Source organism: Coenobita brevimanus, chromosome 82 (genome assembly GCF_032717465.1).
Source record: "Coenobita brevimanus isolate Jiangsu-jjx chromosome 82, ASM3271746v2, whole genome shotgun sequence".
Taxonomy (NCBI): Eukaryota; Metazoa; Arthropoda; class Malacostraca; order Decapoda; family Coenobitidae; genus Coenobita; species Coenobita brevimanus.
The window spans coordinates 16,403,345-16,416,785 of record NC_137035.1 but is presented as its reverse complement, the minus strand read 5'-3'; the positions used below and the strand labels follow the sequence as shown (position 1 = coordinate 16,416,785).

At 39.9% G+C, this 13,441-nt stretch overlaps 1 protein-coding gene across 2 annotated transcripts in view; it reads right to left on the bottom strand.

Annotated features, from left to right (window-relative positions):
• Positions 1-13,441, bottom strand: part of LOC145409683 (uncharacterized) — a 410,883-nt gene that overhangs the window by 290,792 nt on the left and 106,650 nt on the right. For both annotated transcript variants that reach the window (XM_080280035.1, XM_080280036.1), the window contains exon 3: positions 4,241-4,420. In XM_080280035.1, coding sequence (XP_080136161.1) covers positions 4,241-4,420 — 180 coding nt within the window. The remainder of the gene's footprint in view (positions 1-4,240; positions 4,421-13,441) is intronic.

The following is a 13,441-nucleotide window of genomic DNA, read 5'->3' as shown; positions in this document are numbered from 1 at the left end:
TGAACTCTTCATTCAACATTTATGGTGTATGTTTTCAGATAGGATATGATTTGAAACAATATCTTTAATTCTAATTTTACTCTCACCTGAGCAACATTCTCTTTCCTACAATACTACAGTATTTAACATTCATTTTTTCCAATACAACTCAATGTACTATCACTCCACACTTCTCTTACGTAGCTATATCTATTGGCACTCTCATGGTCCAGACAACTCTAGTATTCAACACCAGCTTATGCCAGATAATTCCATTCAGCTGAGAGAGTCACAGAAGCCTGATGAAGTTAATACTGGTACCAATGATAACTATAGTGATTTATTCCTGTTAACACCAAATGATTATATTTTCATTTGACAGAGAATACAGTGACCCCTCCAGATGTGGAACTCAAATGTTAACCTAGACTTCAGTAAAGGAAATCCACACATACAGCTCCCTTTAACTCATTATAATAAACCAAACAGTTTAACCAAATCACTAGCCTCACCCCAACTTGCATACTACAAACCCCATTTGATCCCAGCTAGACTACAGGCAATGTGTTTCCATATGTCACAGCCCACTGTACAGAGGTGAAGCAGGCATAAATCTGTGACATCGAAGGTGTTTCTTGCAATAAATAAGTGAGAAATAACTGTTAATGATTAATTTCCTACATACATAACCTACTGAATGGAGGTAAAACTGACATATAAGACTAACATGAACGAGGCTTCAAGTGATAAGTATTGGGAAATAAGTATGTGCAAACTAAGCATTCTCTTTCTCTGTATACAACATTCATGGTTGAGTTTACAGACACCATGCACTGTGAATCATGCATCCTGAGCCCATGCATGTGGAGGGGTCACTGAACTGGAGTCTGAGTGCTAAAATTAAAGCTGAATATGAACAACACTGGCCAAAGCAATTGCTTTTTGAGTCCTCCATATTAAATGTTACCTAATCTCAATCTTCGTTTAACCCCATCAATCCAAGTATATCTTTTTGTACAACAGAGTATTTTATTCTTGCTACTGTCAGACAATTTTATTCAAACTATTAAATATCTCTCACACTGGAAAGATTAATGAATGCTAGAGATAACACTGACAGTTCAAAGAGTCAGTCCTAACGTGGATAATTATCTCATGATTATAAGAACGAAAAATAAAATAAATTACTGGACTGAAGGTGTTTAACTACAGTAAATTGATAAGTAAATAAATCCTACAGTAATCCAGCATCACACTAAGGAACATATTCAAAGTGGTTTTGCAGATTTCATGAAACCTCTTCCTTAATGATTTATTCAACACATTGCATCTCAATATGCTCTTGTATGTCACTGGAGGAAGGGGAGACCACAAGGATGAGATAGAGGGATGGAGTGGAGAGATATCAGAGGAGGAGGTGAGTTGGAGGGAGGTCATCCAAACAGATGAGGACAGGGGAGCATGTAGGCAATATGTTTCAATCCACCCCTTTATGGGATTAAAATTCTTGGCTATATATAGAGATAAATACTGCAGATGCTACTGATGCTAACAGTATTGATATTTAAATGATGTAAAAAAAAAAATACACACACACACGATAATGTTAAGGTGTAATAAACAAAACAAATCGTTAAGGATCAGGTGCTAGGTATGAAACCTCCTAAACCACCCAGAATTTGGTCCTAACACATACGTACCTCTATATCCTGAAAGGAGAAAGTGTAAGAGTGAAAGATGCCTCACAAAATGCATGGCAACAGCATATTATGAGCTGTCTTCATTATAAGTAGCCTTCTCTTACCTAGTTTTTTTGCCAGTAAATCCTCAGTATATTTAAAGAAAAATTACCTATTAAAGTTTAAATACTTTCTATGAATTTTATTTGTCGGTTTCTACCACTTTATAATAGCAAATGTAAACAAAATGTTATGATAAAAAAAAACATAAATAGGCATCCCTGACATATTACAAGAAGTGCCTGTACAGTAAAGCATAATGCTGTTCAAATTTGAGTACAGTACATGCAGTCCTCATTGTCAGGAATGGGTTGTACAATAATGCAACTTTTTCCATACAACTAGTACAGGTACTCTAAACTGGGGTAAACAGTCAGATGAGCTTTTCAGGCAGCAATGGAACTCTAACAAACAATTTTTCTGTTACATACTGTGGACTAATAGGGGAGAAAAAAAAAAAAAAAAAAAAAAAAAAAAAGAGAGAGAGAGAGGAAAAAAAGGTGCAACTTATAACAAAGATGTACTCTAGCAATAATGGTAAATGGCATATTGGTATACAGTAGAACAAACACAACCATTATATTCTTGCTGCAATCAGATGATTTTATTTACTTTAAGATTGACTTTTTGAACAGGATGGCTTTGATATAGTAGGCACAAAATCTTCCAAAGATTGTAAAGCAAGCCCTTGTGATATGTTGCCTTTATAAAGTTCTTTTTTGGTCTTAATGCACTGGCAACTTGTATAAATAATCCCACATAAAATTTCATTAAAAGTCGGTCCTTGCTTTAAAAGTTTTCTTCATCCATCCATCCATCATCCAATCCTACGTTGCCCCATGAGGAGCGTAGAAGCCCGGGCTAGGCAGTTGGTCCCGACATTTAAGATGAGAGTGACCAGCCTCCCTCATCCCTGAGTGACGTTACATGAGCAATCAACCCCAACCACCCCTTGGATATAACCGGCTCAATCCGATTGGAGCACAATAATTACCCACTAAACCACCAGGTGCCAAAATTTGGTTATATGGTCACCACCTAGCGTAGTAAATGGTTTCCTGGTGCACAGGAAACCATTTGGCTTGTCACTCAGTGTAGAGTCACCCACAGGCTGAAGGAAGTGGAAAGAATGAAGGAAAGAAAGACAGAAGAGGGAGTGTAAAGTCACCTGTTGGCAGAAGGACAAGGAAAGAATGAAGGAAAGAAAGATACAAGACAATGGAAGGAAAGAAGGATGGAGAAGAAAGGGCAGACACCCGAGAGCAGCACTACATCGAGTGAGTGGATGGTGAACGCCCCCACATACCACAAAAAGTTTTGTTATTATGGTGTGTTCTGCCTAAACACATCCTAGGTTTTCAGCAAGGAATGACTGACTGACCGAATCAAAACTGGCGGCATGACTGCCATGGTCATATGCTGCAACAAGAAATGACTACTGCATTAAACAAACTGACCATTTTTTTTTTTCTTTAATACTTTAGGAAAGCTTCTAGTAGAGAAGGGGCTAATGATGTCTACTGTATACAATTCCTACTCCCTCTGGTTCAAACAGCTTCTCGTGAGATGAATAAAATCACTCAGTAGGAACAAGGATACATATAAAGTACCAATGCCTCATTTTAATGAAACGGTTAAAAGGACCAAAATACAACTTTTATATGGCATTCATAACCATTATACTGTACTGCAGTAAATACATTGCTTCTTAATCTGGCATTCATGACCATTACCTGTATACAGTAAGCCCCAATTTTGTTGCCTGTTTTTATGTTCTTTTTGCCATTTAGTCCACTATAAATTACAGAAAAATTGCCACCCAAAGTTCCATTGCTACCTTAAAAGCTGAGCTGGCAGTTTACCACAATTTATTGTACTGGTTGTATGAAAAAAGATCCAATACAGTATTTTGGAACATCCCTGCCTTACAATGAGTACTACCAGTACATTTTTTGCATCAATAAACCAAATTCCCTCCCCCCCCTTTTTTTTTTTAATTTTTAAATATGATATTCATAATTTTGTGGTAGGTGGTGGTGACCATCATCCACTCACTTGATGTAGTGCTGCCTACTTCTTCCTTAGCCTTTATCATTCTTTTTCTGTGCCTGCCCTCCTCTCTTCCTATTTCTCCCATCTTTCCTGTCACTACTTATTGCTTTTCTTTCCGTTACAGGTGGCTTTACATTGAGTGACAAGCCAAATGGTTTCCTGTAAGCCAAGAAACCATTTACGACGCTGGATGGTAACCATATAGCCAAACCACACGTGCTCCCTATGTGTCAAGTGGGTTGGTGGAAGGTTAGTGCCCCTCCTTGTAAAACAAATAACTCAGAGTCAAATGGCCACCCCGTAAGGGATTATGGCGTCTGGCAATAGATAGATAGATAGACAGATATTCATAATTCTATATAGCACAGCAATAGAAGAACTAATTTTACATCTTTAATATGGTACTTTATGCATTATTAAAAAAAAAATATTTCTTTAACATGGTAATGTACTGATAATGGCTTTCTCACCTCTGGCCAACCATCAAACTTGACAACTGCCGTCAAGTCAGCAGTCACAGCAGCAATGTTGAGTCTGCCCCGAAATGGATGCACAGCAGCAGCATACTCACTCTCAGTTGTGTTCTCCCCCTGTGTCCGTGTCGTAACAACTCGAAGGTAAACAGTCGCATCGCAGTCACATGTAATCGTCTGTGAAAAGAAAATTGGGAATACTGTATTATGGGACAAAGTAAGTACTGTATTGGTGAACTGAATGCACAGAAACAGTATTTAACCCCTTCACTTGGCTTTCTTTTAAAGCCTGCTACCTCCAACTGATGTTATTCAGGCTAAAAGTGGATTTTTGAACTGAAAGGGTTGGTAAGGGCAAAGATCAGGGAACAGCCTTGAGGCACTTGGCCATTGAAGCTCATTTATGTAACTTAGTCCTTTGAGCCTGTGGCAAGCTTTTCACCCAATATCCTGGGGTACACAGCTCCTGCATCATCCAGGTTACCACAGTTGCATCTGCTAGATTTTACACAAGGTACTCATTTTACCTACCAACCCATAAAGGGTGTTAGGACACCTGAGTTGAGTGACGCCAGCTACTCGCATCAGGATTTGAACCCTGGCACTAACAGGCCGGCAGCTTCACAGTCAGCAACCCTAACCACTTGGTCAAATGACAGTGGAGAGGTTGAATCTATCTATCTATCTATAGCCAGACTCCATAATCCCATAAGAGGTGTGGCCATTTGTCTTTGAATTAGTTGTTCTAGTGAGAGGAGAACTTAATCAGTATTTATCCCTTCTGCAGTAGAGGTTTGCCTTGAGCAGAATCACTGGTCAGCAAAAAGAATAATAAAAAAAACAATCTGTCATCAGACTGAAGGGGCTAATTAAATTCTACGGTAGCCAAATTCAAGATTTGTTCATTTTGAGGTGGCTGGACACACTGCATTTGGAAGACTGGAGATCAAGGGCAGTAGGAAATACAGAAAGAGGAAGACAGTTCCTGGGTTGACTCGCTGCATATATGAAGGACTGGGAGCAGTGTTAACTCTTGCATTAGAGAGTTGGAGAGAAAGGGGAAAAGAGTTTGTTGCTAGACGGGTGCTATGCACCTGCTGTAGTGGTGGAGGGATGCATGCAGTCAGTTCAGAGAAGCAGTGACCATTGAACTACTGACAGAAAAGAGATAAAGATGCAACAATACAGTGATGAGACAGAGCTTGAAGGGAGCCAGTAAGAGGAGGAGAGTTAATGAGACGAAAAGCCTTTGACTCCACCTTGCTGAGAATGGCTGTATGTGGGAAGCTTCACCACACATGAGAGTTGTACTCTACACACAGGCGAATAAAACCCATGTATAAAATCAACAACTGTGCAGGGGTATAGGAGGCATGGAGTCAGCTTAACACACCTAAAATCTTGGAAGAAGACTTTACAAGAGAGGTAATATGATCTTTCCAAGATAAATCCCATGAGAGAGAAACCCCAAGTATTTTTAAAGGTGATGCAGGATCAAGTTAGACATTGTTAAAAATTAGAGGATACTCCTGTGGAAGATTTTGCAGGGTTGAAAAATGTACGAACTGAGTTTTTGATGCATTAAAAACAAGATTATGTTTACCCTATTCAGAAATGAGTTAAGTCAGATATTAGGTGTGCCATAGCCTCATCCCTTGTCTGTTGAAGTAAATGCTGAGATGGGTGCTGCGAGAACGAATGGAAAGGTGAAGGGTAGAGTCATCAGTATATGAGTGGATAGGGTTAGATGTATGGTTACAGGTCATTGATGAATAGAAGGAAGAAAGTTGGTGATAGGACAGAGCCCTGAGGAACACCACTATTAATTGCTCTAGAAGGACAGTGGCTGTCTACAACAACAGCTATAGAATGACCATAAAGGAAGCTAGAGACAAAGGCACAGGTAGAAGAATAGAGACCATAAGACGACAGTTTGGAAATTAAAGATCTATGCCAGACACGATTGAAAGCCATTGAGATGTGAAGTGCAACGGCAAAGCTTTCGCTGAAGTCCCAAATGGAGAATGTCCAGGAGTCTCAAAGGTAGATGAGAAGATCGCCAGTGGAGCGTCCCTGGTGGAACACACTGACGATCTGAAAGAAGGTTGGAACAGGAAAGATGCTTAAAGCTTTTTTGCTAAGAGCAGACTCAAAAACCTTTGAAATAATGGATATAGTTAGAGGGATGGGAATGGTCACCCATCTTTGGGACAGGCTGAATGAGTGCAAACTTTCAGCAAGATGGAATGGTAGTACAAGTTCTAAAAGGTAAAAGACTTTACTTAGGCAGGGTGTAAGCACTGAGGCATAGTTTTTGAGGACACAAGGAGGGACCCCACCAGGCCCATATGCCTTGTTAGTATTGAGGCCAGTGATGGCAGAAAATAAATCAATTGAAGACATTTCAATGTCAGCCAGAATGAAGTCAAAGGCGGGGAGTGATGGATGAATAGCAGAATCATCTAAGGTGGAATTGGAGGAGTAAGTCTGAGCGAAGAGTTCTGCTTTATCAGTAGAAGAAATAGCTGCTGAGCCATCAGAGTGCAAAAGAGGAGGGAAGGATGATGAGGTAAAGTTGTTAGAATGGTTTTAGGCATGGGGCCAGAAGAAGCAGGAAGAATTTGAGTTGGAGAGTTCAGAGCATTTAGTATGAATTAAATTATTTTTAGCAGAGCAAAGAACAGACTTAGCATGACTCCAGGCAGAAGAATAAAAGATATGAGACTAAGGAGTGGGTTGGCCCTAGTACCTTCAGTAGGCCTTCTCCTTGTTGTGGACAGCATTAGAACAAGAGCGACAAAACCAAGGTTTCTTTGCATTAGTCACATGATATGTGAAAGGAATGTATGCTTCCAAGCCCGAGAGAATAACCTCCAAAATGCACAAGGCACACCCAGATGGCTCTCAGCCATGGAAACAATAATCATTCCAGGGAAAATCAAAGACGTACTGCCTGACGGCCTCCCAATCGGCAGCTCCAAAGTGTTGAAACCGATACTTCTTTGGAGGGTTCACAGGCCTTACTATAGTGATAGGACAGGTTAAGGTGATAAGATTGTGGTCAGAGAAGCCCAATGGAGAGAAAAGATTTACAGTGTAAGCAGAAGGATTAGTTGTAAGGAAGAGGTCAAGTATGTTGGAACTCTCTCCAAGGCAGTCAGGGATATAGGTAGGTTGCTGTACAAGCTGCTCTAGGTCATTAAGGATAAAACAGTTGTGGGCTTGTTCACCAGGTGTATCAGTGAAAGGAGAGGAGAGATGCTGTGGGATAAATCCCCCCCTGCATCTGGGTTGGGGGGGGGAGAATATTCCAAATAATCAACACCCCTCTATAATTTAAATAATCCAGAAAAGATGCAATATTAAATTTACAGTTACTAACAAAATATTTAGTCTTTACACAAAAATGAAAAGTTGCAGTAATGTAAGGTAATCTGGTGTAGCAACCTAAGCTTTAAGAATAAGCCCAAAAGTAATGAAGAAATGGTGTCAAATATGGCAACAAGAAATTTATTTTTCTTGTCCTTATGCTACCTACCAGACATTCTGCATAATTTAATAAAGTCTACAGTATATACATGTCAAAGTCAAATGTTTATTTAGCCCTAGAGATTACAATAGTTGACATAACACTTAGTCTACTAGCGGCTGAGCCTTTTGAGAGTCCGGGAACTCTCTTTAAAGGCACCTTGTTTTTCTTGCACTTTTGGTAAACATCAGTTGTCTAGTAAGGCTAGAACTACGATTTGACTAAATCAGCTGTATGACTTTTAGTGTATTAATGGTCATCCCTGATGACAATAGTTTAAGATTTCAATAAAGGGTATATACAAGATAGCACTACAACAAAATGGAGGTAATTTTATATTATTACCAGTAATAATAGTAACAATAATAATAACTACCACAATAATAATAATAATGAAAGTCAACTAATTTAAAGAATTATACCTCATACCAATTAATCTGGCCAGGCATGTATGGCAACACTGTACCTGCCGAGATTCTGATTGGCTGGAGGTGTTTGTTCGATTTCGTTGTTGTTTTAACCGATACTCTCTTTATTATCAGATGTGATACTGAGTTTGTCGACAATACAATCATCAAGAGCAATAAGAAATCCGTTATATACTTAACAACAATGAAATTTTCGTAGGAAGATAGATATATGAGTCAACAAAGTATTATAACAGTCCAAGTCAAGGTCAGCATTCGAACAATTCCTTTAAAACTCCGACACGCCATAATATAACAGAAAATTATGGAAACTAGCTTAATCTAAGTGTTGATATAACACATTTAAATCTTAAGATCAGTCCGTACTGTGATAACAGAGGAGATATAATGAAATAGTTTTCCTTTAGCCTACTTTGATTTTCATAATTTTTTCAAACCTCCCTCCCCGCAGAACTCGTCTTTTCATTAGAATTTTTAATTATTCAGAATTGCGGCACGTTTTAAGGGTGCAGACTGATCTTAAAATTTAAATGTGTGATATACCAATGCTTAGATTAAGCAGGTTTCCTTAATTTTCTGTTATATTATGAAGTGTCGGAGATTTAAAGGAACTGTTCGAATGCTGACCTTGACTTGGACTGTTATAATACTTTGTTGACTCATATATCTATCTTACTACGAAAATTTCATTGTTGTTAACCCTTTAAGTCCGGGTCGGGTCTTAAGACGGGTTCTCTTGATGGATACCGGGTCGGGACTTTTGAGTAAAAGAGCCTCAGGCAACGGGTGGCATCGTTTGATACCCCCCACCTTCCATGTTGCACTCAGAGGGGTCTGGGCTCTGACGTCATATGTAAACAAACCTGCTGGTACAAATGTACCGGGTTTTGGAGTGGATTTTTTCTTTATTTTCGCATTTTATGCTCAAATAATTACCTAAAAATGACTCATAAATCATAAAATAATTTTGTACAAACAAATATATGCCTAAAATCCTTCAAAAATATGCTGCAATAACAGTACATGTGACCGATTTTTTTTTCACGTCTGCGACGCGCAGAGGTTAGGCAGCGCGATTGTGCGTATCGTGGAGTTAGAGGGAAGTCTTCATTTTTCGCCCTCAGCACAGTCTTCAGATGAGATGGCAGAACCGGACAGCACTTTGCAGAACTCTGAAGTGACTAGTAGACTTGGTGAAGAGAGGGAAGTGCATGACATCACCGATTTTGAAGGATTTTCGGACAGTGATACACAAACTCCGTCAACCTCAGGGGTATCAGTGAGTAGTGCTGGCGTGAAACGTAAGTTATCGCCAGGTTTGGAGTACGATAGTGATGACCAGGAGAGTGGTAGTGACAGTGAGGGGATGGCACAGGAGAGTGGTAGTGACAGTGAGGGGATGGCAGACAGTGACAGTGATGGATTTATTCCCGTGAGTGACGAGAGTGATGATGATTCAGACCTAAGTGATGATGATGATGATGATCCCAGGGTGTGTGACCCTCCCCGTAGGCCTGGTGGTATTGGTAGTGCTGGTGGATCTGGGTTTATCTGGGCAAATGGTGATAGATTCATACCAAATTGCTATAGATTTGATGCAACTCACAGTGGAGTGACAAGGGCTGCTGGAGTAGACAAAAACAGTTCTGAAATGGAGTATTTTCTCCTGTTTTTTGATGGTGAAATTCTTGATTATTTGGTACAAGAAACCAATAGATATTATCAGTTCATGAAGGACAAACATCCTTTTTCTCCACACAATAAAATGAAACGTTGGTATGATACCAGTGTACCTGAAATGTACACATTTCTTGCACTCACTCTTCTGATGCCACAAGTAAAGAAGCAAAATGTTCGTGACTACTGGAACCGAGATCCACTGATTCATACCCCAATATTTCCCAAGTACATGCCCAGGGACAGGTACCAGCTACTCATGCGATTTATTCATTTCACAGACAACAACCATCCCAGTACTGATGACCGCCTTTGGAAGGTTCGTCCAGTAATTGAAAAAGATAAGGGAGCGTATTCGCTCCTTCTTTGCACCCTATCAGAAACTTGTTATTGATGAAAGTCTCATTCTGTTCCATGGCAGACTTATATTCAAGCAATACATTCCCTCCAAAAGACACAGATTTGGAATAAAAATTTTTGTTATTTGTGACTGCCTAACTGGCATAGTGTTAGACATTATAGTGTACACTGGCACTGATATTGATGTACCTGCAAGAGATCCCCTAGGATTTTCTGGCTCTGTGGTAAAAAAATTGATGGCACCATTTCTGAACAAGGGACATGTTTTGTATACTGATAATTGGTATACTTCCCCATCCCTGTGTAGTTTCCTTCATGATCATAACACTGGTAGTTGTGGGACAGTCCGGAAGAACAGGAAATATCTTCCAAAGTTTGGAGGACGTAGTGCTCGAGGAACCTGTGAGCTCTACAGAAGTGATCCTTTGCTGTGTGTCAGATGGACAGATAAACGGGAGGTTTGTATGCTGAGCACCTTCCATCGTGGCAACTTGATTCCATCAGGAAAAGTGGACTATAGAACAAAAGAACCAGTCCTCAAACCGGACGTAGTAACTGATTACACAAAAATATGAGACTTGTTGACAAGTCGGATTCCCAAATAGGTACTGTGGAGTGTATCATACGTACCGTAAAATGGTACAAGAAGTTATTTTTTCATATGGTTGATTTGTCAATGCTGAATGCCTACCATATGTACAAGGCAGAAACCCAAAAGAAGAAGTCACTGAGGCACTTTGTTCTGGAAGCGGTGAGACAACTGCTCACCAAGTATGGAACACTGAACAATGACCGTCCTGGACGCCACTCTGAACTAGCTGCTGACAGACTTGTAGCAACGGGATTCGCCAATAGGCACTATCTTCAAAAGCTGCCTCCAACACATACCCGAAAGACTGGACAGCGATCATGTCATGTCTGCCTTCATTCTGTGAGAAAGCCGTGGAAGAACAACCGAGTGAGCACATGGTGTAAAGAATGTGGTGTCGCACTATGTTTTGAGTGTTGGCGTGACTACCACACACTTGCAAAGTTCTAGCCAAACAGAAGTAATGGATAACAAGAAGAAAAGTTTTGTTGAATAAGAGGAAATAAGTTCTGTTCTGATTAGTGGAAGCACAGGTAAAAGTTCAGAAGTTGAAATTAGTTTTTTGAATATGGAAATAAGTTCTGTTTTGAAAATAATTGTACACAGAAGCAAGAAATAAGTTTTTCTAATAAGAGAAGAATGTTCTGTTCAACCTATAAGAACAAGAAGAAAAGTTTTGTTGAATGAGAGGAAATAAGTTCTGTTCTAATTACTGGTAGCATAAGTAAAGTTCAGAAGTTGAAATTACAATTTTTTGAATATGGAAACAAGTTCTGTTTTGAAAACAATTGTACACAGAAGCAAGAAATAAGTTTTTCTAATAAGGAAAGAATGTTCTGTTCAAAGCTATAAGTGAAAACACCAGATAGAAAAAAGTTGTTTGTTTACTTTCTGCGGCATCCTCATGGAATACCCATACTGCATTCATCAGCTTCATCAGCTGTAATTTCAGTAATGGGTAGGTAAAATATATTTATTTTATTATTTTTATTGATATTTCATCATTATCCATCATCCCAAACACATAAATCGTAAAAATATGACATGTCAAATTTCCCGAAACTTTTGCCTCCCGGGGCATGTCTGCGGATTCTCAATTGCCTCACAGAGGGGTTAAATATACAGTGGGGCACCAATTTTCACGCCTAATTGGGTCCAAAAATAATGCGCGAAAGTGGAATTAGCGAAAATTGGGGCATTGTCTTTATGGCAAAAAGGCTAATTGGTTCCCGGTTATCCTAAAGTAACATCAGATTTTCATTTTCACTTGCAATACAGTACATCAAATCACTATTGTACATTGCATTGTGAGATACAAACAATAAAAACTGTACAGTAAACATTATATGAGGAGAAACATACCACAGAGACCAGGTTGAGGTGTTTAATGGATGTTGGGGGTAAGTATCCGAGGCGCGTGGCGGGCTTTTTTAGCCATGCCAGACGTATTGGCGCCACCTCTTGCTGCCTCGCTACCACTCTCTCTCTCTGCCTCCTCAGATGCAACTTGATGCAACACTTCCACTCTGTGCTGAATTTCCCTTTGTGCTAGGTTCTCGTGAACAAATCCATCGAAATCTTCATCCAGGTTAAGCTCCTCTATGGCACTGTCAGTAAGGATAGCACCATGGTCGGCTGCCCCCTCGGCTTCCTCCTGACTTTGAATGTCCCGGCCACTTTTTATCACCACCACTGCCTCCCGGCCCTCCCCCCACACCACCAAGCTCTCCCCCCACACCACCAGGCCCTTTCCCCACACTACCAGGTATAGTAGAGGCCATTGAACCGTGAGAATCCAACACAATGGAGCTAGCACGCTCGTACACAATGGCGGGAATGGGTGGACAGAGTGTTGACATGACGTCATTCAAGATGGCGGTGGGTTGCGGGCGGGCGGTGCAGGAAATTCAAAGTTCAAAATATTGTCCCAAACCCAAAATTTGTGCGCGAAAATCGATTTTTTTCAAGCGAAAGTGGAAGTTAGGGAATATTTGGTGCATGCCGCGAAAGTGGATTCCACGAATCCTGCTGTAGCGAAAGTTGGTGCACTACTGTATAACAGATTTCTTATTGCTTTTGATGATTGTATTGTCGACAAACTCAGTATCATATCTGATAATAAAGAGAGTATCGGTTAAAACAACAATGAAATCGAACAAACACCTCCAGCCAATCAGAATCTCGGCAGGAACAGTGTTGCCATACATGCCTAGCCAGATTAATTGGTATGAGGTATAGTACTTTGATAGTAAGTAGGATTTATAAGCAGATTTGAAAGATACATCCTCGCTGAGTTCCAGAATGGCCATTGGGATACCATTCCAAACTTTAGGTCCCTGATAAGTGATATGTGACTGGGACTGGGTTGAAGCCATGAGCGGTATTTTTAGATTACAGTTATTTCGGAGATTATACCGATCATTCCTGTTAAAATCAAAGTAACTGTTAAATGACGGGTTGCGCAGAGACTTGTAAACAAACAAAGCAGTGCAGTAGGACTTTATATCAGGCAATTTTAGGATACCCAAAATGGATTAGTGTGGTCATATTTGCGTAAGTTTTCCATTATACGGACCGATTTCTTTTGGGCTATAAATAAGCGGTTTAGTTGTGTC